Raw genomic sequence first — 24,512 nt, forward strand, 5'->3', positions numbered from 1 at the left:
TAGAACAGAGTGGAGTATGGATGACTGGGATTAGAGCAGATTGGAGTATGGATGACTGGGAGTAGAGTAGAGTGGAGTATGGATGACTGGGAGTAGAGCAGAGTGGAGTACGGATGACTGGGAGTAGAGCAGAGTGGAGTATGGATGACTGGGAGTAGAGCAGAGTGGTGTATGGATGACTGGGAGTAGAGCAGAGTGGTGTATGGATGACTGGGAGTAGAGCAGAGTGGACTATGGATGGCTGGGTGTAGAGCAGAGTGGAGTATGGATGACCGGGAGTAGAGCAGAGTGGAGTATGGATGACTGGGAGTAGAGCAGAGTGGAGTACGGATGACTGGGAGTAGAACAGAGTGGAGTATGGATGACTGGGATTAGAGCAGATTGGAGTATGGATGACTGGGAGTAGAGCAGAGTGGAGTATGGATGACTGGGAGTTGAGCAGAGTGGAGTATGGATGACTGGTAGTAGAGCAGAGTGGAGTACGGATGACTGGGAGTAGAGTAGAGTGGAGTATGGATGACTGAGAGTAGAGCAGAGTGGAGTATGGATGACTGGGAGTAGAGTGGAGTATGGATGACTGGGAGTAGAGCAGAGTGGAGTATGGATGACTGGGAGTAGAGCAGAGTGGAGTATGGATGACTGGGAGTAGAGCAGAGTGGAGTATGGATGACTGGGAGTAGAGCAGAGTGGAGTATGGATGACTGGGAGTAGAGCAGAGTGGAGTATGGATGACTGGGAGTAGAGCAGAGTGGAGTATGGATGACTGGGAGTAGAGCAGAGTGGACTATGGATGGCCGGGTGTAGAGCAGAGTGGAGTACGGATGACAGGGAGTAGAGCAGAGTGGACTATGGATAACAGGGAGTAGAGCAGAGTGGAGTATGGATGACTGGGAGTAGAGCAGAGTGGAGTACGGATGACTGGGAGTAGAACAGAGTGGAGTATGGATGACTGGGATTAGAGCAGATTGGAGTATGGATGACTGGGAGTAGAGCAGAGTGGAGTATGGATGACTGGGAGTTGAGCAGAGTGGAGTATGGATGACTGGGAGTAGAGCAGAGTGGAGTATGGATGACTGGGAGTAGAGCAGAGTGGTGTATGGATGACTGGGAGCAGAGCAGAGTGGGATATGGATGACTGGGAGTAGAACAGAGTGGAGTATGGATAACAGGGAGTAGAGCAGAGTGGAGTATGGATGACTGGGAGTAGAGCAGAGTGGAGTATGGATGACTGGGTGTAGAGCAGAGTGGAGTGTGGATGACTGGGAGTAGAGCAGAGTGGAGTATGGATGACTGGGAGTAGTGAAGAGTGGAGTATGGATGACTGGGAGTAGAGCAGAGTGGAGTATGGATGACTGGGAGTAGAGCAGAGTGGAGTATGGATGGCTGGGAGTAGAGCAGAGTGGGGTATGGATGACTGGGAGTAGTGAAGAGTGGAGTACGGATGACTGGGAATAGAGCAAAGTGGAGTATGGATGACTGGGAGTAGTGAAGAGTGGAGTATGGATGACTGGGAGTAGAGCAGAGTGGAGTATGGATGACTGGGAGTAGAGCAGAGTGGACTATGGATGGCCGGGTGTAGAGCAGAGTGGAGTACGGATGACAGGGAGTAGAGCAGAGTGGACTATGGATAACAGGGAGTAGAGCAGAGTGGAGTATGGATGACTGGGAGTAGAGCAGAGTGGAGTATGGATGACTGGGAGTAGAGCAGAGTGGAGTACGGATGACTGGGAGTAGAACAGAGTGGAGTATGGATGACTGGGATTAGAGCAGATTGGAGTATGGATGACTGGGAGTAGAGCAGAGTGGAGTATGGATGACTGGGAGTAGAGCAGAGTGGAGTAAGGATGACCGGGAGTAGAACAGAGTGGGGTATGGATGACTGGGAGTAGTGAAGAGTGGAGTATGGATGACTGGGAGTAGAGCAGAGTGGACTATGGATGACTGGGAGTATAGCAGAGTGGGGTATGGATGACTGGGAGTAGTGAAGAGTGGAGTATGGATGACTGGGAATAGAGCAGAGTGGAGTATGGATGACTGGGAGTAGTGAAGAGTGGAGTATGGATGACTGGGAGTAGAGCAGAGTGTAGTATGGATGACCGGGTGTAGAGCAGAGTGGAATAAGGATGACCGGGAGTAGAACAGAGTGGGGTATGGATGACTGGGAGTAGTGAAGAGTGGAGTATGGATGACTGGGAGTAGAACAGAGTGGACTATGGATGACTGGGAGTAGAGCAGAGTGGAGTATGGATGACTGTGAGTAGAGCAGAGTGGAGTATGGATGACTGTGAGTAGAGCAGAGTGGAGTATGGATGACTGGGAGTACAGCAGAGTGGAGTATGGATGACTGGGAGTAGTGAAAAGTGGAGTATGGATGACTGGGAGTACAGCAGAGTGGAGTATGGATGACTGGGAGTAGTGAAGAGTGGAGTATGGATGACTGGGAGTAGAGCAGAGTGGGGTATGGATGACTGGGAGTAGAGCAGAGTGGTGTATGGATGACTGGGAGTAGAGCAGAGTGGTGTATGGATGACTGGGAGTAGAGCAGAGTGGGGTATGGATGACTGGGAGTAGTGAAGAGTGGAGTATGGATGACTGGGAGTAGAGCAGAGTGGTGTATGGATGACTGGGAGTAGAGCAGAGTGGAGTATGGATGACTGGGAGTAGAGCAGAGTGGAGTATGGATGACTGGGAGTACAGCAGACTGTAGTATGGATGACTGGGAGTAGAGCAGAGTGGACTATGGATGACTGGGAGTAGAGCAGAGTGGAGTATGGATGACTGTGAGTAGAGCAGTGTGGAGTATGGATGACTGGGAGTACAGCAGAGTGGAGTATGGATGACTGGTGTTACAATCCTGAGCACTCATGTTTTGTTTTTGTTATAAATTACCTTTGCTTCAGTTTGTGGAACTACAGGTCACATCTAGCTCCTGCATAGTTGTCTCCCAGTGCCTTTGCTCCTGCACTCAGCAACTGACTTCACAGGTGTCTGGATTCTGTAATTACATCTCATTACCTGGAAACTACTATTCAGCTTGTCAGCCTGCTCAGTCTGCACTGCAGCTGCATGTTATATCAATTACTGGGGGCCTGTCTGGTGCTCACAACTGATTGGTCCAGCCTGTTCTTTTGAGCCTCTCAATCCCAAGAGGCTTTGCCAGTTATAACTACTCCATGTGGTGTTCTGCTTCCTGGTTCCTCTCTGGTCTCAGTTCATCTGTCCAGTGGGTATTGCCTTGTTCCAGTATTGAATTCCAGCTTCAACATCTTGCTGACAACTTTAGTCTGCCGACTGCCGCTACCTCCTGTGTCACCCCTGGAGTGCCTGCTGCTGTTCCATCTCCACGGCCCCAGCGTACCATCTGGCCGTGTGCACCCTGCCACCTTCTCCAGTTCCTGTTTGTTCCTGTGTATCCCTGCGGTTGGTCATATACAACACCTCTACCATAACTCCAGTCCAGTTCAGGTATCAAGTGACCCAGACAGGGGGCCGCGACCTGCACGTCGGAAGCTGCGAAGCCCATATCCCCTTGCGGGGTTCCCTGGTGAAAACCTTCCGGCGTGTTAGACTCCGCGCCTCTGTTCTGGGTAACGTCAACCACTTGGTACCTGATCCCGAATTCCGGATTCTGCACCAGTTCCTGACAACTGGGAGTAGAGCAGAGTGGAGTATGGATAACTGGGAGTAGAGCAGAGTGGAGTATGGATGACTGGGTGTAGAGCAGAGTGGAGTATGGATGACTGGGAGTAGAGCAGAGTGGAGTATGGATGACAGTGTAGTGAAGAGTGGAGTATGGATGACTGGGAGTAGAGCAGAGTGGAGTATGGATGACTGGGAGTAGAGCAGAGTGGAGTATGGATGGCTGGGAGTAGAGCAGAGTGGAGTATGGATGACTGGGAGTAGAGCAGAGTGGAGTATGGATGGCTGGGAGTAGAGCAGAGTGGGATATGGATAACTGGGAGTAGTGAAGAGTGGAGTATGGATGACTGGGAGTAGAGCAGAGTGGAGTATGGATGACTGGGAGTAGAGCAGAGTGGAGTATGGATGACTGGGAGTAGAGCAGAGTGGAGTATGGATGACTGAGAGTAGTGAAGAGTGGAGTATGGATGACGGAGTAGTGAAGAGTGGAGTATGGATGACGGAGTAGAGCAGAGTGGAGTATGGATGACTGGGAGTAGAGCAGAGTGGAGTATGGATGACTGGGAGTAGAGCAGAGTGGAGTATGGATGACTGGGAGTAGAGCAGAGTGGAGTATGGATGACCGGGTGTAGAGCAGAGTGGAGTAAGGATGACTGAGAGTAGAACAGAGTGGAGTATGGATGACTGGGAGTAGTGAAGAGTGGAGTATGGATGACTGGGAGAAAAGCAGAATGGAGTATGGATGACTGGGAGTAGAGCAGAGTGGAGTATGGATGATTGGGAGTAGAGCAGAGTGGGGTATAGATGACTGGGAGTAGAGCAGAGTGGAGTATGGATGACTGGGAGTAGAGCAGAGTGGAGTATGGATGACCGGGTATAGAACAGAGTGGAGTAAGGATGACTGGTAGTAGTGAAGAGTGGAGTACGGATGACTGGTAGTAGTGAAGAGTGGAGTATGGATGACTGGGAGTAGAGCAGAGTGGAGTATGGATGGCTGGGAGTAGAGCAGAGTGGAGTAAGGATGACTGGTAGTAGTGAAGAGTGGAGTACGGATGACTGGTAGTAGTGAAGAGTGGAGTATGGATGACTGGGAGTAGAGCAGAGTGGAGTATGGATGGCTGGGAGTAGAGCAGAGTGGAGTATGGATGATTGGGAGTAGAGCAGAGTGGGGTATGGATGACTGGGAGTAGAGCAGAGTGGAGTATGGATGACTGGGAGTAGAGCAGAGTGGAGTATGGGTGACCGGGTATAGAACAGAGTGGAGTAAGGATGACTGGGAGTAGAACAGAGTGGAGTACGGATGACTGGTAGTAGTGAAGAGTGGAGTATGGATGACTGGGAGTAGAGCAGAGTGGAGTATGGATGACTGGGAGTAGAGCAGAGTGGAGTATGGATGACGGTGTAGTGAAGAGTGGAGCATGGATGACTGGGAGTAGAGCAGAGTGGAGTATGGATGACTGGGAGTTGAGCAGAGTGGAGTATGGATGACTGGAAGTAGAGCAGAGTGGAGTATGGATGGCTGGGAGTAGAGCAGAGTGGGGTATGGATGACTGGGAGTAGTGAAGAGTGGAGTATGGATGACTGGGAGTAGAGCAGAGTGGAGTATGGATGACTGGGAGTAGTGAAGAGTGGAGTATGGATGACTGGGAGTAGAGCAGAGTGGAGTATGGATGACTGGGAGTAGAGCAGAGTGGAGTATGGATGACTGGGAGTAGAGCAGAGTGAAGTATGGATGACCGGGTGTAGAGCAGAGTGGAGTAAGGATGACTGAGAGTAGAACAGAGTGGAGTATGGATGACTGGGAGTAGTGAAAAGTGGAGTATGGATGACTGGGAGAAAAGCAGAATGGAGTATGGATGACTGGGAGTAGAGCAGAGTGGAGTATGGATGATTGGGAGTAGAGCAGAGTGGGGTATAGATGATTGGGAGTAGAGCAGAGTGGGGTATAGATGACTGGGAGTAGAGCAGAGTGGAGTATGGATGACTGGGAGTAGAGCAGAGTGGAGTATGGATGACCGGGTATAGAACAGAGTGGAGTAAGGATGACTGGTAGTAGTGAAGAGTGGAGTACGGATGACTGGTAGTAGTGAAGAGTGGAGTATGGATGACTGGGAGTAGAGCAGAGTGGAGTATGGATGGCTGGGAGTAGAGCAGAGTGGAGTATGGATGATTGGGAGTAGAGCAGAGTGGGGTATGGATGACTGGGAGTAGAGCAGAGTGGAGTATGGATGACTGGGAGTAGAGCAGAGTGGAGTATGGATGACCGGGTATAGAGCAGAGTGGAGTAAGGATGACTGGGAGTAGAACAGAGTGGAGTACGGATGACTGGTAGTAGTGAAGAGTGGAGTATGGATGACTGGGAGTAGAGCAGAGTGGAGTACGGATGACGGAGTAGAGCAGAGTGGAGTACGGATGACTGGGAGTAGAGCAGAGTGGAGTACGGATGACTGGGAGTAGAGCAGAGTGGAGTATGGATGACTGGGAGTAGAGCAGAGTGGAGTATGGATGACTGGGAGTAGTGAAGAGTGGAGTATGGATGACTGGGAGTAGAGCAGAGTGTAGTATAAATGATTGGGAGTAAAGCAGAGTGGAGTATGGATGACTGGGAGTAGAGTAGAGTGGAGTATGGATGACTGGGAGTAGTGAAGAGTGGAGTATGGATGACTGGGAGTAGAGCAGAGTGTAGTATAAATGATTGGGAGTAAAGCAGAGTGGAGTATGGATGACTGGGAGTAGAACAGAGTGGAGTATGGATGACTGGGAGTAGAGTAGAGTGGAGTATGGATGACTGGGAGTAGAACAGAGTGGAGTACGGATGACTGGGTGTAGTGAAGAGTGGAGTATGGATGACTGGGAGTAGAGCAGAGTGGAGTATGGATGACTGGGAGTAGAGCAGAGTGGAGTATGGATGGCTGGGAGTAGAGCAGAGTGGAGTATGGATGACCGGGTGTAGAACAGAGTGGAGTACGGATGACTGGGAGTAGAACAGAGTGGAGTATGGATGACTGGGAGTAGAGCAGAGTGGAGTACGGATGACTGGGAGTAGAACAGAGTGGAGTATGGATGACTGGGGGTAGAGCAGAGTGGAGTATGGATGACTGGGAGTAGAGCAGAGTGGAGTATGGATGACTGGGAGTAGAGCAGAGTGGAGTATGGATGACTGGGAGTAGAGCAGAGTGGTGTATGGATGACTGGGAGTAGAGCAGAGTGGAGTACGGATGACTGGGAGTAGAGCAGAGTGGAGTATGGATGACTGGGAGTAGAGCAGAGTGGAGTATGGATGACTGGGAGTAGAGCAGAGTGGAGTATGGATGACTGGGAGTAGAGCAGAGTGGAGTATGGATAACATTAGAGACGGCCACAGAACAACGTACTGTATGTAAGTTGGTGATAAAAGCAGTCAGGAATTAGTTTGTTTCCCACAGATATCACCATCTGTAGATCACACGTGATGAGCACATGCAGAGGCCATTAAAAAATAACCAGTAAAGAAAGGGATCTACCTGGAAAACAGGGACACATGGATGTCTTAGTCCTGTCACAGATCCCTACATCTGACTCACCTTCCGGCTCCAGATCCAGGCAGGGGTGAGACACATTATGCGGGTTTGGGAATCCATTGCATTGGACAACAGTCCTGTAGTACTTGGCGGAATCTTTAGGGGTACGAGGCAGAGCTGAGTCAGAGTAATTCACATAGTAAAATCCGAACCTTTCCTTGTATCCTTCTGCCCACTCAAAGTTATCCATCAGAGACCATGCGGTATACCCCCGGAGGTCCACACCATCATAAATTATAGCTGTGTAGTACAAAAATCAGAATGTGATTACATGAAGCCCACTATATACTATATGCAGATACATCCTCCAGTGGGTCCCTTCTCCTCAGCCAATCAACAAGGAGCTACCATACCTCGACCATCTCGGATGTCTTCTCTCAACATGTATCAAAGAAAAGGCTCCCGTAAAGAGCATGGAGTAAAACATTTCACCGGAAACAAATGCCGGGGTCCCGACCGTCGGGATCCTGACCGTATTCCCTCATGGACACTATGGTGCACTCATGGACATTGACAGACAAGGGGAATCCAGTACTTTATTCCCTTACCTTTTAGGGCCTCGTTGATATAATGTTTGTAGTAATGTTCTCTCCATATGTCCTTCAGGTTTGTGCCACGTTCGGATATACCGTTCTCCGTTATGTAAATAGGGGGGTTGTTAAATTCATCCTTTATCCAGTTTAATAATCTGCGCAAGGCAAACGGGGTAACTTTTAGCCAGGAGCTGCCAGATCCGAGCCAGGATCGGTCATTGAGTGTATAGACCCCCCTGTAATGATGTACGGGGGACACATTATTTTAGAATTTGCACATTTCTGGCCTCATTTAAAGATTGACAAATTTTGACCCCCACAAATCCTGTTGTAGAAATGTCAGACTGGTATCCGGTTATCATGCCGAAAGTCAGGATCCCAGCGGTCACAATACAGTCACCGCGATCACGACAGGGGCACCGTACCACCGCCAGTATACCGGCGAGGTAGGTGATTCCCCCTCATATGGAGCAACACCATATTATGCCCCTAGCACCATATTAAGTCCCAAACTATGCAAATGCCTAGGGCATTTGGTATACCTAGGGGCACCAGTAGCTTCTGCTGATTAAAATGATATGCTGCATGCCTATATTCTGTGTGTGACTGCGGCTGTATCTGTATATGAAATACTACGTTACAGTGTATTCCTGGAAATCACTGTAACATAGCATTTCGTATGCAGCTACAGCCGCAGTCACACACAGAATATAGGCATGCCGCATATCATTGTAATCACCAGAAGCTGCTTGTGCATCCTAGCCACATAGTAATGCAAATAAGATGCATTTTTGTCCAAAAAGGCGCTCAACGTTAGCAGAGCTGCCAGCTGACTCATGCCAGGCGTCTCCTGCATCATGGCATATTGAGGCAAGATGCATGATGACTCATCTGTATCCAAGCAGAGGAAGAGGTGACAGTGTTAGCGGCCATGTGAGTGCTGTGTACGGGTGGGTTGGTTGTGTTCAGCATATGTGCAAGGGGCATTATGTGTGTCATGTGTATAAATGCTTTAATGATGTGCGGCATATGAGTGAGGGGCATTATGTGTGTCATTACGTGTATAAGTGCACTAATAATGTGCGGCATATGTGTAAGGGGCACTATGTGTGTCCTTATGTGTATAAAGGCATTAATAATGTGCGGCATATGTGTAAGGGACATTATGTGTATAAAGGCATTAATAAAGGTTGGTATAATGTGTAAGGCGCATTATGTTTATAAGGACATTAATGTGTGTCATATGTGTAAGGGGCATTACTGTGTGGTATTATGTGTATAAATGCATTACTAATGTGTGGCATTATGTGTATAAGGTGCTCTACTTTGTGGTGTAATGTATAGAAAGGGCACTACTGTGGTCTAATGTGCATTAGAGCAATATCGTGTGGTGTAATGTGAATAAGGAGCAATTCAGTGTGGTGTAATGTGAATAAGTAGCAATTCAATGTTCTGTAATGTGAATAAGGAGCAATTCAGTGTGGTGTAATGTGAATAAGGAGCAATTCAATGTTATGTAATGTGAATAAGGAGCACTACTGTGAGGAGTAACGTATATTAAGTAAAGTGGTACTACTGCGTGATGTAACGTAAATACGGGACACTATCGCATGATAGAATGAGAATAAACTTGCACTACTTTGTGGCCCAATTTGAATTGGGGGTATTTTTGTGTGTCTATGTCCCTTGCCAGCAAGAACACACCCCCTTTTGAGCTGTGCGCTGAATGTGTGTACTGTTCCTTTTTAAAATATAGGGGGTAGGAGCACTAAAATGAGGACTGCTATGACTGAGGGGTAATGGTGGTGGGAAAGGGGTGCAGGGTCAGAGGCGGTGCTAGGTGATACCAGCCAAAATCTTGCCTAGGGCATCATATTGGTTAGGGCCAGCTCTGGCCTGGGTCCTCCCTTCTCTGTCACAGAGACTGGGTCCGGGGCAGTTGTGCCCCCAGCTCCCCCCCTGATGGTGGCCCTGCACAGCCTCACAGTGTTATTTATACATGTAAATACACAATATAACACAATTACAAGTCAGGAGAACAGAGTCTTAGCAGAGTTATTAATTCTAACAAAAGTCACATTTTCGTAAATACAAACAATGCTTAATACGACTGGTGGGAATATAATGAATAGTCCCAATAATAAATACATTCAATCATTATTGTCCTGTAATCGGTAAGTGCAGCTGGGACCTGCACTGAGCTGAGAGACAGACAATAGGTAAGATCTACAATATAGCTGACAGGGAACTCTAGAGAAATCCAGGGCTTGGAAGACCTGCAGGAAGGAAATCAGCAATACGGATGCACTGTAGAGAACTAGAATATGTAGGCCATTTGCCAAACAGGTGTCAGGAATTAGCAATGTGATTTATTGCTCTGGCAGTGGGTTGGAGTACTAGAAGGAATTATATAAGAGCTGCAGGTCACAGATTGGCTTCCAGAGTCAGCTGAGGCAAGGAGCACTCTGACTAGAGGAGCCACAGTCAGCTGACAAGATCCAACATGGCGACATCCATGAATCAGTTACTCAACACAAGTGCAACAGGAAATCCAGCCCTGCAGGGCAGTCAGCAAAGGTATGTTCCAGAGTGTCACATTTGGGGTTGGTATCAGGTTTCTGGTGCTTTTACCTCTATTCACAGGCTATTACATGTGGCAACTTCAATGTCATCAGAAACTCACTAGAACATTGGAGGCTATTATATACCCCCTGTAATGTCACTGTCCAGAGGGAGATGAGGGATATTTCTAAACACCAGAACACTAATGTACTAAAGTAATTAGGGGCATATTTATCATTGTACTGTACATCACAGGATGAGTGCCAGATATAGCACCGTTGATACTGCTGGTGGCATTTACCATTGATGCGCTATGTGGAATGACACTGGGTACAGTGTATCTTCTTCTGGCCCTGGCTATGAGGAGGACCCAATACTGCCAAGTTGCCCCCTTTCAAATGCCACCACTTGCCCCATGACCCTAATCTGTTCTGAAAAGAGCAGAGGCGTTTCCCTGGAAGTCTACAGTGCAGCACATGCACACTGGTTGCATGAGAGAGGACTACCCAGGAGGTAAGATGGACATAGCCAGGCACCTACCCAAGTCCTGCTATGGGACCAGAGGACCATTTTGCCCCTGGGAACATGCATTTGCTCCCATCTGGACAACCGTACCTCATATTACAGTACATTATCCCCGCTCTCTACCGGGTAGGTAACTCGATGCACAACAATACTCAGGAACTGGTTATATGAAACACTTGCAAACCAGCCAGATGAATGTAGGATGAATAAGGTCACTGTATGGTCCTCTATGGCATTGTTTCCGTGCATTGGTCATCTGGCTCTTTCATATGCTCACCTGTCTCCTTCATATGCTTGGTAATCTAATGAGTAGTCGGCGTATCCAACTAATACAGAGGTATAGTGATTGAGGCCAAAGAAGTCATATGTCCCTTTAATCCTCAGCTTCTCACTTTCCGTGAACTCTGGGAGTCTGCGGAGAGAGATGGAATTATTGGTTGTCTTATCTACTGCAATCTGCCCATAGCATGTTATGGAAAATGGACCCACAGCCTACAGCGGCAGTCTCAGTTCATGCATGAAGAATCCACCCCACGTCACAACTCAATCAGGAAATATTAATCAGTTTCCATTTTCAATTGAGTAAAGTGAAAATATTATTTGTAAAGTTCCTCAAAAATTTAAAAATTCGGCCAGTTGACAAGTAGATCTCAATTACAAATGTTCTGTCTGGCGATCGCCGGATGAGCTATGCGGCTCACGTTTCGGGGTTATCTCATTACGATTAGTATTATTTACTTATTTATTTATTTACTTATTCTACAGCACTAAATTATATTTGTAATGAATAAAAGACAATTGTAACATTTTCCTGTGTATGAAGTTCTCCGTTCACGCCCATGTAACTCCTTTCGGAATAGAAAGTATTAACATGTATTATTTTAAGTAGACTGGCTTTATTTTCTCAAATATTGCTCAATTTGTTTTAAATTCATCAAAAATGTATAGAAATTATGTTGGATTTTCACATTTTTGTACCAATTCTGCAATTTGAGTAGAGATAATACAACACGTGGACAGTTTCAGTATTGCTAGAAATTTGTATTTTTTTCTAAGAGAAGAATAAAAAAGTTAACGATGAAGGATCTGAGTCTAAGAACAATCCCTGCCTTTCCAGTTACTGTCCCATCTTTTCGTCTCCACCATGTTACCTCCAAACTACTTCAGCAGCAAGTGTAATGACACCTGCCCCACGTCCCATCCCCTAACTCTCTCCAGGATTCCACTTAATATATTCTAACAACACTGTCCTCAAAGTGACCAATAATCTATTTATGGCTAAGTTAAAGGGTCACTGCTCCCTACTCATACTCCATGACCTTTGCACTGATTTTGAAACATTCATCAACCCTCTTCTGCATATCCTTTTCTTCATTGGTCGTTGTATGGGGTTGCCAGGAGATCTGTTGGTGCCAAGCACTGGGGTGATGGCCAAGAATGTATTGGTGGTAACACTAGTCTTCAAATACTGGAGGTCTCTTTATATGCTGCAAAGCCTTGGTCACATTATCTTGGAAAGGCCTGGAAACATTGTCAGGCAACGTATCCGTTGGTCAGGCCTGTGGCTAATTTCAAGGCATGATTGTCAACTTTCTACCTTTCTCTCTTTATACCTCCATTCTCTAGATCACAGGTTCTCAAACTCGGTCCTCAGGACCCCACACAGTGCATGTTTTGCTGGTCTCCTCACAGAATCATAAGTGACATAATTAGCTCCACCTGTGGACCTTTTAAAATGTGTCAGTGAGTAATTAATACACCTGTGCACCTGCTGGGTTACCTGCAAAACATGCACTGTGTGGGGTCCCGAGGACCGAGTTTGAGAACCACTGCTCTAGATCAACTAATACATTCCTTTGGCTCCAGTACAGACTACATTTCAATGTCCGAACATTACCTAAAGATCATCATGTGCAAAATGGAGCCTCCAGTTACATAGACAGGCTGGTGTAGAACACCACACTTTCTACAGTTCTCCATATCAATTGTTTTTGATATATGCCATCAGTTTTAATGATGCCCTACTCTGCAAATTGCTAAACTGGCTCCCCTTTACCTCCAGAGTATATTAGAAAACTAATTCTCACCAGATCCACCCCTCAAATATCTCTAACCCTTTCTGATCTAAGACCTCATCCTTCTTAGATCTGCCTTTGAATGGGAATTTGTCTCCTTATCAAACCTAAGACCTTGTCTATTTAAGACCTGCCTTTGGCCTGTGACTTGTCTTCTTATCAGACCTAAGACCTTGTTTATCATAAGGGCCGTATTCACTGGCCGATTTGGGGAGAGATGTGTGCTGTGTGTGCGGGGGGAGACGTGGGGGGGGGGGCTCATTTCACCCAGCGGGTGGAATGAGCAATGTGCTAGATTGAGCCTGCATGCAGGCCAATCTAGCACCGGTGATAGCGATGCGCGGGGCTGCGCATCGCTATTGCTGTGGGGGTACACACAGAGTGATCGCTGCTTACAATCTAAGCAATCTAGTCAGATTGCTTAGATTTTAACCAGTGATCACTTCGTGAGTACCCCCCTTTAGACCTGCCTGTGGCCTGCAACTTGTCTCCTTATCAGACCTAAGACCTCATCTATCTTAGACCTGCCTTTGGCCTGTGACTTGTCTTCTTATCAGACCTAAGACCTCATCTATCTTAGATCTGCCTGTGGCCTGCAACTTGTCTCCTTATCAGATCTAAGACTTCATCTATCTTAGACCTGCCTTTGGCCTGCGACTTGTCTTCTAATCAGACCTAAGACCTCATCTATCTTAGACCTGCCTGTGGCCTGCAACTTGTCTCCTTATCAGATCTAAGACTTCATCTATCTTAGATCTGCCTTTGGCCTGCGACTTGTCTTCTTATCAGACCTAAGACCTCATCTATCTTAGACCTGCCTTTGGCCTGCGACTTGTCTTCTTATCAGACCTAAGACCTCATCTATCTTAGACCTGCCTGTGGCCTGCAACTTGTCTCCTTATCAGATCTAAGACTTCATCTATCTTAGACCTGCCTTTGGCCTGCGATTTGTCTTCTTATCAGACCTAAGACCTCATCTATCTTAGACCTGCCTTTGGCCTGCGACTTGTCTTCTTATCAGACCTAAGACCTCATCTATCTTAGACCTGCCTTTGGCCTGCGACTTGTCTTCTTATCAGACCTAAGACCTCATCTATCTTAGACCTGCCTTTGGCCTGCGACTTGTCTTCTTATCAGACCTAAGACCTCATCTATCTTAGACCTGCCTTTGGCCTGCGACTTGTCTTCTTATCAGACCTAAGACCTCATCTATCTTAGACCTGCCTTTGGCCTGTGACTTGTCTCCTTATCAGACCTCAGACCTTGTCCACCTTAGACCTGCCTTTGGCCTGCGACTTGTCTTCTTATCAGACCTAAGACCTCATCTATCTTAGACCTGCCTTTGGCCTGTGACTTGTCTCCTTATCAGACCTAAGACCTCATCTATCTTAGACCTGCCTTTGGCCTGCGACTTGTCTTCTTATCAGACCTAAGACCTCATCTATCTTAGACCTGCCTGTGGCCTGCAACTTGTCTCCTTATCAGATCTAAGACTTCATCTATCTTAGACCTGCCTTTGGCCTGCGATTTGTCTTCTTATCAGACCTAAGACCTCATCTATCTTAGACCTGCCTTTGGCCTGCGACTTGTCTTCTTATCAGACCTAAGACCTCATCTATCTTAGACCTGCCTTTGGCCTGCGACTTGTCTTCTTATCAGACCTAAGACCTCATCTATCTTAGACCTGCCTTTGGCCTGCGACTTGTCTTCTTATCAGACCTAAGACCTCATCTATCTTAGACCTGCCTTTGGCCTGCGACTTGTCTCCTTATCAGACCTCAGACCTTGTCCACCTTACATTCATAACTGTACAAGAGATCGCAGAGGAGAGACGTAGAGACCAGCGTAACAGTAACACGTCACATCATGTATGATGGATTACTGTTGTATCACATTGTGGCTGCATTTCTTTACAGTGTATTCGTCAATTGGAGAATTATTGTACCACTGATGGAAAAGTCTGTCATGCGCATTCCTCACCGGCTTTCGGGCAGCCCCGCCGCCAGGCTCCTCTCGCGCACTCTGCTCTTCATGATCTCAGGGTAGTCCCCGGTTTTGAATATAGGGTGTGTAAACCAGCCGGTGAAAAACTAGGAAACAAAAAACAAATGAAATAAAAAGTACTGAGATTTTTTAATGAGAGTGATTGTTAAATAAAAAAAAAACTGAAGTGTGATTATTATATATGTGTGGTTCTAATATTTATTATAAACATGTACAGTACATGCTGAAGTGACGGATGGTGAGGTCAACGGCTGGGAAGACACTGGCTAGTGTCATGTGGGAATTATACAAAGGTGCAGCAGTATATTCTTTGTATATATATATATATATATATATATATATATATATATATACAGGTTGAGTATCCCTTATCCAAAATGCTTGGGACCAGAAGTATTTTGGATATGGGATTTTTCCGTATTTTGGAATAATTGCATACCATAATGAGATATCATGGTGATGGGACCCAAGTCTAAGCACAGAATACATTTATGTTACATATACACCTTATACACACAGCCTGAAGGTTATTTTATACAATATTTTTAATTACTTTGTGTAAATTGAGTGATCTGAAAACAAAGGTTTCACTCTCTGTCTCCCTAAAAAAAGTCCATATTTCGGAATATTTGGATATAGGATACTTAACCTGTATATATATTAATGGTGTCTTCAATGCTGAGAAATACAGGCAGGTACTTATCCATCATACAATACCATCAAGGAGGCATCTGATTAGGTCCAAATTTATTCTGCAGAACAACAACCTCAAACATACAGCCACTGTCATTAAGAACTATCTTCAGTGTAAAGAAGAACAAGGAGTCCTGAAGGTGATAATATGGCCCCCACAGAGCCCTGATCTCACCATCATCGAGTCTGTCTAAGATAACATGAAGAGACAGAAGGATCTGAGAAAGCTACATCCACAGAAGACCTGTGGTTAGTTCTCCAAGATGTTTGGAAGAACCTCCCTACCAAGTTCCTTCAAAAACTGTGTAAGTGTACCTAGAAGAACTGATGTTGTTTTGACGACAAAGGGCGGTCACACCAAATATTAATTTGATTTAGATTTCTCTTCTGTTCATTCACTTTGAATTTTGTTAATTGATGAATAAACTATCAACACTTCTATTTTTGAAAGCATTCCTAATTTGCAGCATTTTTTTCACACCTGCCTAAAACATTTACGCACAGCTCCTGTACAACTTTACCATGCCCTTATCCTACACCCATCTCTCCACACCTACCGAGCAGAGCACCTATACAACTTTACCACACCCTCCTCCTGTTATGATTCCAGTACTTCTGACCTGAGGAGATCTTATGACAAAGGCCAGAGTACTGGAAGGGAATGCTGGTTACGGGAGCAGGAAAGCCTAGTAACCCCTGGCGCCCTAACTCCGTTGTCTCGCCCGTGTTATCAGAAATCCCCTGCGAGACTATGGTTGCTTGAGCCCATGGCAGCCGCGTTTGAAGGGCGGATTACGTCTGCCCAACTCCGATGCCCCCTCAGGTCTTAATGGGAGACAAAGGGAAATCCGAGACAGGGTGATAACAAGGGGCCCTCTGACTAAGCAACCAGGCCAGGGGCTACAAGCTAACTAACTTAAACCAGAAGTATGTGCGGACAAACCGCCAGGGAAAAGGACAACCAAAAATCCACTGATCCGTAACTCCTATCCAGCACCGCTGGATACCAGAGTGGATTTGTGGGAGCGGAATCCTCCGCAAAAGCTCCGAAACACAAAATAACCAAATGATAATTAGTAAGCGGTCAAGCCGCAACACACGGCTAAGCCGCGACTCACAAACACCACAGGATGTTAAAGGTGCTCGGTCAGGACTCCAGGAAAAGATGACAACTTCCGAGTATTGGACCACTGAGGACAGGAACGACCGGATAGACAGGACTGGAAAACTCTCTGCAACAGACACAGCAACCAGGAAGCTATAACCGGCGTCTGTGAGAAGTCCTGAGAGTGCTTTTAAATGGGAGCCCTCCAATCAGGAGCCAGACAGGGCTAATTACAACATGCCGTGCAGCTGCATGCTGCACGGCCAGGAACCAGTGAGGTGATTAACTTAGACCCAGCAACGGGGAACGTGGTCCGACAGTGGCGTCCCCGTTGCTAAGGTCTGTGCGGCTCCGTGCGCCCGGCGTCTAGCGTTGCTAGGGAGTCGGCGGCTGTCCGCAAGCGGCGTCCCTAGTTGCTAGGCGCCGGGCCGCACTGACGAGCGGACCCTTGGCGCCTAACACCTCCTACACCCATCTCTCCACACCTACCGAGCACAGCTCCTGTACACCTCTACCACACCCTCCTCCTACACCCATCTCTCCACACCTACCGAGCACATCTCCTGTACAACTCTACCACACCCTCCTCCTACACCCATCTCTCCACACCTACCGAGCACAGCTCCTGTACTACTCTACCACACCCTCCTCCTACACCCATCACTCCACACCTACCGAGCACATCTCCTGTACAACTCTACCACACCCTCCTCCTACACCCATCTCTCCACACCTACCGAGCACAGCTCCTGTACAACTCTACCACACCCTCCTCCTACACCCATCTCTCCACACCTACCGAGCACATCTCCTGTACACCTCTACCACACCCTCCTCCTACACCCATCTCTCCACACCTACCGAGCACATCTCCTGTACAACTCTACCACACCCTCCTCCTACACCCATCTCTCCACACCTACCGAGCACATCTCCTGTACAACTCTACCACACCCTCCTCCTACACCCATCTCTCCACACCTACCGAGCACATCTCCTGTACAACTCTACCACACCCTCCTCCTACACCCATCTCTCCACACCTACCGAGCACAGCTCCTGTACTACTCTACCACACCCTCCTCCTACACCCATCACTCCACACCTACCGAGCACATCTCCTGTACAACTCTACCACACCCTCCTCCTACACCCATCTCTCCACACCTACCGAGCACAGCTCCTGTACAACTCTACCACACCCTCCTCCTACACCCATCTCTCCACACCTACCGAGCACATCTCCTGTACAACTCTACCACACCCTCCTCCTACACCCATCTCTCCACACCTACCGAGCACAGCACCTGTACACCTCTACCACACCCTCCTCCTACACCCATCTCTCCACACCTACCGAGCACAGCTCCTGTACAACTCTACCACACCCTCCTCCTACACCCATCACTCCACACCTACCGAGCACATCTCCTGTACAACTCTACCACACCCTCCTACTACACCCATCTCTCCACACCTACCGAGCACAGCTCCTGTACAACTCTACCACACCCTCCTCCTACACCCATCTCTCCACACCTACCGAGCACAGCTCCTGTACTACTCTACCACACCCTCCTCCTACACCCATCACTCCACACCTACCAAGCACAGCTCCTGTACAACTCTACCACACCCTCCTCCTACACCCATCTCTCCACACCTACCGAGCACAGCTCCTGTACAACTCTACCACACCCTCCTCCTACACCCATCTCTCCACACCTACCGAGCACAGCTCCTGTACAACTCTACCACACCCTCCTCCTACACCCATCTCTCCACACCTACCGAGCACAGCTCCTGTACACCTCTACCACACCCTTCTCCTACACCCATCTCTCCACACCTACCGAGCACATCTCCTGTACAACTCTACCACACCCTCCTCCTACACCCATCTCTCCACACCTACCGAGCACATCTCCTGTACACCTCTACCACACCCTCCTCCTACACCCATCTCTCCACACCTACCGAGCACAGCTCCTGTACTACTCTACCACACCCTCCTCCTACACCCATCACTCCACACCTACCAAGCACAGCTCCTGTACAACTCTACCACACCCTCCTCCTACACCCATCTCTCCACACCTACCGAGCACAGCTCCTGTACAACTCTACCACACCCTCCTCCTACACCCATCTCTCCACACCTACCGAGCACAGCTCCTGTACAACTCTACCACACCCTCCTCCTACACCCATCTCTCCACACCTACCGAGCACAGCTCCTGTACAACTCTACCACACCCTCCTCCTACACCCATCACTCCACACCTACCGAGCACAGCTCCTGTACAACTCTACCACACCCTCCTCCTACACCCATCTCTCCACACCTACCGAGCACAGCTCCTGTACAACTCTACCACACCCTCCTCCTACACCCATCTCTCCACACCCTCCTCCTACACCCATCTCTCCACACCTACCGAGCACAGCTCCTGTACAACTCTACCACACCCTCCTCCTACACCCATCTCTCCACACCTACCGAGCACAGCTCCTGTACACCTCTACCACACCCTCCTCCTACACCCATCTCTCCACACCCTCCTCCTACACCCATCTCTCCACACCTACCGAGCACAGCTCCTGTACACCTCTACCACACCCTCCTCCTACACCCATCTCTCCACACCCTCCTCCTACACCCATCTCTCCACACCTACCGAGCACATCTCCTGTACACCTCTACCACACCCTCCTCCTACACCCATCTCTCCACACCTACCAAGCACATCTCCTGTACAACTCTACCACACCCTCCTCCTACACCCATCTCTCCACACCTACCGAGCACATCTCCTGTACAACTCTACCACACCCTCCTCCTACACCCATCACTCCACACCTACCAAGCACAGCTCCTGTACACCTCTACCACACCCTCCTCCTACACCCATCTCTCCACACCCTCCTCCTACACCCATCTCTCCACACCTACCGAGCACAGCTCCTGTACAACTCTACCACACCCTCCTCCTACACCCATCTCTCCACACCTACCGAGCACAGCTCCTGTACACCTCTACCACACCCTCCTCCTACACCCATCTCTCCACACCCTCCTCCTACACCCATCTCTCCACACCTACCGAGCACAGCTCCTGTACAACTCTACCACACCCTCCTCCTACACCCATCTCTCCACACCTACCGAGCACAGCTCCTGTACAACTCTACCACACCCTCCTCCTACACCCATCTCTCCACACCTACCGAGCACATCTCCTGTACAACTCTACCACACCCTCCTCCTACACCCATCTCTCCACACCTACCGAGCACATCTCCTGTACAACTCTACCACACCCTCCTCCTACACCCATCTCTCCACACCTACCGAGCACAGCTCCTGTACAACTCTACCACACCCTCCTCCTACACCCATCACTCCACACCTACCGAGCACAGCTCCTGTACAACTCTACCACACCCTCCTCCTACACCCATCACTCCACACCTACCAAGCACAGCTCCTGTACACCTCTACCACACCCTCCTCCTACACCCATCTCTCCACACCTACCGAGCACATCTCCTGTACAACTCTACCACACCCTCCTCCTACACCCATCTCTCCACACCTACCGAGCACAGCTCCTGTACAACTCTACCACACCCTCCTCCTACACCCATCTCTCCACACCTACCGAGCACATCTCCTGTACACCTCTACCACACCCTCCTCCTACACCCATCTCTCCACACCTACCGAGCACAGCTCCTGTACAACTCTACCACACCCTCCTCCTACACCCATCTCTCCACACCTACCGAGCACAGCTCCTGTACAACTCTACCACACCCTCCTCCTACACCCATCTCTCCACACCTACCGAGCACAGCTCCTGTACAACTCTACCACACCCTCCTCCTACACCCATCTCTCCACACCTACCGAGCACATCTCCTGTACAACTCTACCACACCCTCCTCCTACACCCATCTCTCCACACCTACCGAGCACATCTCCTGTACAACTCTACCACACCCTCCTCCTACACCCATCTCTCCACACCTACCGAGCACAGCTCCTGTACAACTCTACCACACCCTCCTCCTACACCCATCACTCCACACCTACCGAGCACAGCTCCTGTACAACTCTACCACACCCTCCTCTTACACCCATCTCTCCACACCTACCGAGCACATCTCCTGTACACCTCTACCACACCCTCCTCCTACACCCATCTCTCCACACCTACCGAGCACATCTCCTGTACAACTCTACCACACCCTCCTCCTACACCCATCTCTCCACACCTACCGAGCACAGCTCCTGTACACCTCTACCACACCCTCCTCCTACACCCATCTCTCCAACACCCTCCTCCTACACCCATCACTCCACACCTACCGAGCACATCTCCTGTACAACTCTACCACACCCTCCTCCTACACCCATCTCTCCACACCTACCAAGCACAGCTCCTGTACAACTCTACCACACCCTCCTCCTACACCCATCTCTCCACACCTACCGAGCACATCTCCTGTACAACTCTACCACACCCCTCCTCCTACACCCATCACTCCACACCTACCGAGCACATCTCCTGTACAACTCTACCACACCCTCCTCCTACACCCATCTCTCCACACCTACCGAGCACAGCTCCTGTACACCTCTACCACACCCTCCTCCTACACCCATCTCTCCACACCCTCCTCCTACACCCATCACTCCACACCTACCGAGCACATCTCCTGTACAACTCTACCACACCCTCCTCCTACACCCATCTCTCCACACCTACCAAGCACAGCTCCTGTACAACTCTACCACACCCTCCTCCTACACCTATCTCTCCACACCTACTGAGCACAGCTCCTGTACAACTCTACCACACCCTCCTCCTACACCCATCTCTCCACACCTACCGAGCACATCTCCTGTACAACTCTACCACACCCTCCTCCTACACCCATCACTCCACACCTACCGAGCACATCTCCTGTACAACTCTACCACACCCTCCTCCTACACCCATCTCTCCACACCTACCGAGCACAGCTCCTGTACACCTCTACCACACCCCTCCTCCTACACCCATCTCTCCACACCTACCGAGCACAGCTCCTGTACACCTCTACCACACCCTCCTCCTACACCCATCTCTCCACACCTACCGAGCACAGCTCCTGTACACCTCTACCACACCCTCCTCCTACACCCATCTCTCCACACCTACCGAGCACATCTCCTGTACAACTCTACCACACCCTCCTCCTACACCCATCACTCCACACCTACCGAGCACAGCTCCTGTACACCTCTACCACACCCTCCTCCTACACTCATCTCTCCACACCCTACCGAGCACAGCTCCTGTACAACTCTACCACACCCTCCTCCTACACCCATCTCTCCCACACCTACCGAGCACATCTCCTGTACAACTCTACCACACCCTCCTCCTACACCCATCTCTCCACACCTACCAAGCACATCTCCTGTACAACTCTACCACACCCTCCTCCTACACCCATCACTCCACACCTACCGAGCACAGCTCCTGTACAACTCTACCACACCCTCCTCCTACACCCATCTCTCCACACCTACCGAGCACAGCTCCTGTACAACTCTACCACACCCTCCTCCTACACCCATCTCTCCACACCTACCAAGCACAGCTCCTGTACAACTCTACCACACCCTCCTCCTACACCCATCTCTCCACACCTACCAAGCACATCTCCTGTACAACTCTACCACACCCTCCTCCTACACCCATCTCTCCACACCTACCGAGCACAGCTCCTGTACAACTCTACCACACCCTCCTCCTACACCCATCACTCCACACCTACCGAGCACATCTCCTGTACAACTCTACCACACCCTCCTCCTACACCCATCTCTCCACACCTACCGAGCACATCTCCTGTACACCTCTACCACACCCTCCTCCTACACCCATCTCTCCACACCTACCGAGCACATCTCCTGTACAACTCTACCACACCCCTCCTCCTACACCCATCTCTCCACACCTACCGAGCACATCTCCTGTACAACTCTACCACACCCTCCTCCTACACCCATCTCTCCACACCTACCAGAGCACATCTCCTGTACAACTCTACCACACCCTCCTCCTACACCCATCTCTCCACACCTACCGAGCACAGCTCCTGTACACCTCTACCACACCCTCCTCCTACACCCATCTCTCCACACCTACCGAGCACAGCACCTGTACAACTCTACCACACCCTCCTCCTACACCCATCTCTCCACACCTACCAAGCACAGCTCCTGTACACCTCTACCACACCCTCCTCCTACACCCATCTCTCCACACCTACCAAGCACATCTCCTGTACAACTCTACCACACCCTCCTCCTACACCCATCTCTCCACACCTACCAAGCACAGCTCCTGTACACCTCTACCACACCCTCCTCCTACACCCATCTCTCCACACCTACCGAGCACAGCTCCTGTACACCTCTACCACACCCTCCTCCTACACCCATCTCTCCACACCTACCGAGCACAGCTCCTGTACAACTCTACCACACCCACCTCCTCCTACACCCATCACTCCACACCTACCGAGCACAGCTCCTGTACACCTCTACCACACCCTCCTCCTACACCCATCTCTCCACACCTACCGAGCACAGCTCCTGTACACCTCTACCACACCCTCCTCCTACACCCATCTCTCCCACACCTACCGAGCACATCTCCTGTACACCTCTACCACACCCTCCTCCTACACCCATCTCTCCACACCTACCGAGCACAGCTCCTGTACAACTCTACCACACACCTCCTCCTACACCCATCTCTCCACACCTACCGAGCACAGCTCCTGTACACCTCTACCACACCCCTCCTCCTACACCCATCTCTCCACACCTACCGAGCACAGCTCCTGTACAACTCTACCACACCCTCCTCCTACACCCATCTCTCCACACCTACCGAGCACAGCTCCTGTACACCTCTACCACACCCTCCTCCTACACCCATCTCTCCACACCTACCGAGCACATCTCCTGTACAACCTCTACCACACCCTCCTCCTACACCCATCTCTCCACACCTACCGAGCACAGCTCCTGTACACCTCTACCTACACCCTCCTCCTACACCCATCTCTCCACACCTACCGAGCACAGCTCCTGTACACCTCTACCACACCCTCCTCCTACACCCATCTCTCCACACCTACCTACCGAGCACATCTCCTGTACACCTCTACCACACACCCTCCTCCTACACCCATCTCTCCACACCTACCGAGCACAGCTCCTGTACACCTCTACCACACCCTCCTCCTACACCCATCTCTCCACACCTACCGAGCACGAGCTCCTGTACAACTCTACCACACCCATCCTCCTACACCCATCTCTCCACACCTACCGAGCACATCTCCTGTACACCTCTACCACACCCTCCTCCTACACCCATCTCTCCACACCTACCGAGCACTAGCTCCTGTACAACTCTACCACACCCTCCTCCTACACCCATCTCTCCACACCTACCGAGCACAGCTCCTGTACAACTCTACCACACCCTCCTCCTACACCCATCTCTCCACACCTACCGAGCACAGCACCTGTACACCTCTACCGACACCCGTCCTCCTACACCCATCTCTCCACACCTACCGAGCACAGCTCCTGTACACCTCTACCACACACCCTCCTCCTACACCCATCTCTCCACACCTACCGAGCAGAGCTCCTATACAACTCTACCACACCCATCCTCCTACACCCATCTCTCCACACCCTACCGAGCACATCTCCTGTACACCTCTACCACACCCTCCTCCT

At 49.6% G+C, this 24,512-nt stretch overlaps 1 protein-coding gene across 1 annotated transcript in view; it reads right to left on the reverse strand.

Annotated features, from left to right (window-relative positions):
• The window catches only part of LOC134983565 (lactase/phlorizin hydrolase-like), a 744,668-nt gene that overhangs the window by 2,295 nt on the left and 717,861 nt on the right, over positions 1-24,512 (reverse strand). The window contains exons 13-19 of the mRNA XM_063949222.1: positions 14,875-14,984; positions 11,097-11,231; positions 7,748-7,968; positions 7,199-7,439; positions 7,010-7,012; positions 5,157-5,189; positions 1,366-1,423 (exon numbers count right to left, since the gene is read on the reverse strand). Coding sequence (XP_063805292.1) covers positions 1,366-1,423; positions 5,157-5,189; positions 7,010-7,012; positions 7,199-7,439; positions 7,748-7,968; positions 11,097-11,231; positions 14,875-14,984 — 801 coding nt within the window. The remainder of the gene's footprint in view (positions 1-1,365; positions 1,424-5,156; positions 5,190-7,009; positions 7,013-7,198; positions 7,440-7,747; positions 7,969-11,096; positions 11,232-14,874; positions 14,985-24,512) is intronic.

This window comes from Pseudophryne corroboree (assembly GCF_028390025.1).
Source record: "Pseudophryne corroboree isolate aPseCor3 chromosome 3 unlocalized genomic scaffold, aPseCor3.hap2 SUPER_3_unloc_18, whole genome shotgun sequence".
Classification (NCBI taxonomy): domain Eukaryota; kingdom Metazoa; phylum Chordata; class Amphibia; order Anura; family Myobatrachidae; genus Pseudophryne; species Pseudophryne corroboree.